At 56.0% G+C, this 4,479-nt stretch overlaps 1 protein-coding gene across 2 annotated transcripts in view; it reads right to left on the bottom strand.

The window, feature by feature from the left end:
• Positions 1–4,012, bottom strand: part of LSR (lipolysis stimulated lipoprotein receptor) — a 14,311-nt gene extending 10,299 nt beyond the window's left edge. Inside the window, exons 1-2 of one of the 2 annotated variants that reach the window (XM_024734013.1) lie at positions 3,644–4,012; positions 2,120–2,464 (exon numbers count right to left, since the gene is read on the bottom strand). In XM_024734013.1, coding sequence (XP_024589781.1) covers positions 2,120–2,464; positions 3,644–3,755 — 457 coding nt within the window. In that variant the 5' untranslated portion in view covers positions 3,756–4,012. The remainder of the gene's footprint in view (positions 1–2,119; positions 2,465–3,643) is intronic. The other variant, XM_024734014.1, reaches the window with a different exon arrangement.
• Positions 4,013–4,479: the final 467 nt, after the last annotated feature.

Raw genomic sequence — 4,479 nt, 5'->3', positions numbered from 1 at the left:
CAGGTCCAGCCCTGCTGAGCTGGGGGCACATGGGCCCCAAGCAGCCTGAAGAGGTAGAAACAGGGCCCCAATCCAGGCGCCCACATCACCCAAAGGACGGAAGAACGGAAGGGGAAGCGGGACCCACCCAAGCTGAGGGACACTGCTCTGGTTTTCCCAGGATGACTTTCACTTTTAAAACCTGGGCCGTTGGTAACCCTAGGAATTCCAAAGGGAACTCTGCTTTTCTCCATCCTCAAAGCTGAAATGGAGGAAGCTCCCATGGCTACTGGGCTTCCTGAAAGGACATACACACAATGGATGTTTACAAATCACGGCCTATATCAAACATGGGCCCAGGTCAAGGCAACTTGAAAGACCTGGGCCTGTGGGGCCTCTGGAGCAGGAAGAATCTGCCCCAGATAGAGCCTGAAGGTCACTTGAGTTCTAAACTCAGCAAACGGGGCACAATTCCAGCCAATCTTCAAGGGCACTCTCAGGACTGGAGCTGTCGTGACAGGGCTGTCCGGTCATAACCTGGTCCAGGCTGGAGAAGTCCCTGGATTATGGGGTAGGGGCCTACACAGGTTGAACCCGCAAGAAGCCGTTTATCCACAAGAACAGCAGGATGCTTTGGGCTCGCTGCCCGTGGAAATTCAGAGCCAGCAGGGCCAGTCCCTCCCCAAAACAAGACTGACATGCTGGGTCCCTGCCCATGGTCTAGACAGAGGGTGGGAAGGACTGTGCTCCAAGGTCTGGTCTCTTGGAGTCGGTAAAGGGATGCCCCCTTCCCTCCTCGGCCCCCATGCCCATGATTGAAACTCTAATCCTTGTTGAAGCAGGTGAGCCTTCGTCCCTCACCCACTGCTGCCCATCACCCTCCTCTCTGCCGGCTAGATTCTTTAGGGCACAGTCCCAGATCCTCTTCAAATCATATTTGCAGCGGTTTTAAGGGGTGAGCCCCGAGTCATTATCACATATCACCCAGGTCTGTTTTCTTTGTAGCACTTTGCAGGACTCTCTGAAATTCTCTTACTCTTTCTTTATCTGCTTGTTTGTTGCCTGTCCCATCCCACGAGAACATCACCTCCTTGAGGACAGGGATCTTGGCTGACCTGATCACCCCTGTAGCCCCAGCACTGGTTACCATAGCTTCTGGCACTTAGAAGATGTCCCATAAATACCAAATAAATGGATGAATGAATGAACGGCTTCCCCACTGCCCTTGACCTGGTTCCAATGGGCACCTCCTATCAGCAGCTAGCATTATGGTGAAGGACAAGGGTTCTCAGTGCTGCCTGAATTCAAATCCCAGCTCCAGCCTTTTACTGGCTGTGCACCAAGACAAGCTACTTTATCTCTCTGTGCCTCAGCTGTCCTGAGTGTAAAATGTGGGCATAAAGCACCTGGCAAGTTGTAGGCTTTCTCCATTAAAATCCCTCACCCCTTCGGTTCACTCCTCTTACCTCCTCAGTGAGTTCTTTGCTGAACTCCCTGGGCAAGCAAAGGGGTTACTACCTTGAAGACTAGACCCAAAGTGTCTGACTTAGACTCCCACCAGCTGTGTGACCTTGTGCAAGTCACTTGACCTCTCTGGGTCTCTGTAAAATGACAATAACAGAATCTACCCACTCAGTTATTGTGGTCTAAATGAGTTAATCCATGTCAAACTGGATTAGAGCCTGGCACACAGGAGGCTCTTTAAGAGTTGTTACTTATATAAATTCTGCTTATTATTGCTGATACTACTAGTATTATTATAGAACCCCGCCTCTCTCTCCATTACCCACTTTTCTTTATCTTCAAGCACTTGATAGTATGTGTTGTGTTTATCTTATTTGTCTCCCTCACTGGAATTCAAGCTCCAGGAGGGAAGGGATTTGATGATTTTGTTTACTGCTGTATATCCAAGGCCTCAAATGGTGCCTGGTATATGTTAGGTGCTCAATAAACCTTTGCTGTTAAATAAGGGTATGGACGGATAGGTAGAAGAAAGGATCCCTCCCTCTGTCAATCCTTTCAGACACTGGCGCTGACGAACTTCCAGGTGGGGACTCCAGGTTGGACATGAAGAAGCCAGCACCACCAGCCAGTCCAGCCCCAGCCCACCCCCTGCCACCCCTCTCCCCACCCCACGTACTTCCTGTGATGGTGATCCTCCGGCCCTGGTAGTAGTCTCCCAGGGTCACGGCATTGCCCTGTTTGGTGGCCACAACCCTGACGGTGCGCACGCTGTCCTGGCACTCCACGTAGGGGTTGTAGCCCGGGTTACCAGCCGCCAGCTGGGCGTTAAGCTGGTTGTCAACACTGGCTGGGGAGAAGGCGTCAGCCAGGCGGTCCCGGCAGAAAGACTTGTACTTCCAGATCACGATGGGCGCCATGGGGGTCGTGGTCGACTGGTAGGAGCAGGGCAGGGTCACGGGTTGGAATAGGATCACCACGTGGTAGGGGTCTGTCACGGTCACCTGGATGGCGCTGGCAGGGGCTGAGGGCAAGGAGAGTCAGCAGAGGGACCGCTGTGAGCTCAAGGAGGTGCTTCAGCAGGAAGGAGCAACATTACTTGTCACCAGCTTGACATTTACAAGTGTACGGTTTTACAAAGCGCCTGGCACACATTGTTCCTTAATCCCCAAGACCGGTGAGATAGCTCCGATAATCGTGCCCATTTTACAGACCCAGGGGGCTGAAGCGGCCGGTGCAAGGTCACATTGGCCAGATTTCTTGGAACATCCTGTCCACCCCTCTTCCCAGAGTGTGACCTCGGAACCGCCCTTGCCCCCTCTTCCCTTGCCCATTCTGTCATGGAAAGGGCCTCTCTGTGGCCCATGCAGGCAAGCCCAAATGGCCCCCCACAAAGCCCACAGTGCTCAAGGCCCCCCTTCAAGAACAACCACCAAGTGTCCCAAGTTACTCCGGGTTCTGTGAATTTGGAGGGGGGGATTTTGGAGTTGTTTGGACTGCTTTGCATACAATGGTTAAAGCCCCCCTGTAATGTCTCCACCAGCCTCCCACCTCAGCCCACCCAAAACCATCTCAAATGAACACGCCCAAAGTGCCTGCTGAAAAGTAAAGTACCTCTGATACTCCCACCCAAACAAACATCAGATCCAGCAGAAGATGGTTTCCAAACAAGTCCTTGAGTCCCTTCCACCAGACTCTCACGCACAGATACTTCGGACATGGTTGGGTTGGGGGGTGGGGGGTTTCCAATACCGCACCCACCAAATGCCTGGGCGCTGTTTCTTGATCTCTCCCCCTAGGAATCTTCTACTCCAACGCTCAAGTGCCTTCTCCCCGTTACCCCAAGACTTAGAAATCTCGGCGGGCTACCGAGTCCTCATCCCGGCCTTTCCCAGTGATCGGTGGTCCTTCACCCCTACCCCACAAAGGGTCCCATTCTCCTTGCCGCTCCCGGATTCGCTGTCCCGGGAGTTTCACTTCCTGTTATCTCTGAACAAGGGCGGGGGAGCGCTCTCAGGCACGAACAGAGAATTCCTCTCTGGCACACAAGGGATCTCCGGAGACTTGGGGATCAGGAGGTCTTAGTCACTGCGCTCCCCCTCCCCCAGTTCTCCTGCCTCCTGGGCAGTGGAGAACTCCATCCATCGCCCTTCTACAGTGCCCTCCCGCCGTTCCGCGGCACCAGGGACCCCGCTCTCCGTACCTGTGCACAAGGTGCTGAGAAAGAGCCACACGAAGACGACAGTGCCCCAGCCCGGGGTGGCCGGGCAGGAGCCCAGCCACCCCTCGAAAAGCCGGCGGGCCAAAGGCGCCATCTCGCCGGTCTGGGCGAGTCGGGCCCGAGCGTCCCCTCCCAGGTACCCGGAGGGTAGGGGGCGCGGCGCGCACCAAGACTGGGAGGGGTGCCTGCTCCTCCCCTTCCTCCTTCCGTTCCTTGTTCCTATTCCAAACCCACCCTGTTCTAGGATTTTAACTAGAGGACATATCGTGGACGAAGAGCACGCTTCCAGCTTTCGGGGAGAAACTTGCTTGACCCACTGTGGCTCTCCGAGCCACTCCACCCCCCCGTGGCTCTGGGGAATGGATCGGCCCAGGTACACAGGGTGAGAACACAGGGCAGGGCTAGGGGGTGGGCGGCGGGGAGGGGCTCCTCCACCTCCCTCCCCGGAAGTGGGCTGACCCAGGTGCGTTCCGGCCCCGAGGGTCGGAACCAAGTGACCAGCCTGCCGGGAGGGCGCCTGCAGACTAGGGGTCCCGTCCGGCCCCCTCCTGCTCAGGTCATGCCGAGCGGGGTGTGAATCACCGAGAATCGAGACTCAGCTGGGGTGATTCACCTGTTGAGGGAGGCGGGCGCCGCCGCGCACCTGTTCCCTCTCTGCCCACACCCCTCTCCCCACCTGGCGATGGACCCGCCTAGGTACACCCTGCGGGGAGGGGCGAGTCTAAGCGTGCCTTGGGCTGGAAGAGGCTTGCTTTTACCGCCTGATTTTTCCGCTAGACCTCGGGGTCCTCGCGTTCGGCTGGACTGAGGCGATGCGG

This window comes from Neophocaena asiaeorientalis, unplaced genomic scaffold, assembly GCF_003031525.2.
Source record: "Neophocaena asiaeorientalis asiaeorientalis breed wild unplaced genomic scaffold, Neophocaena_asiaeorientalis_V1.1 scaffold280, whole genome shotgun sequence".
Taxonomy (NCBI): domain Eukaryota; kingdom Metazoa; phylum Chordata; class Mammalia; order Artiodactyla; family Phocoenidae; genus Neophocaena; species Neophocaena asiaeorientalis.
This window is presented reverse-complemented; position numbering and strand designations above follow the sequence as displayed.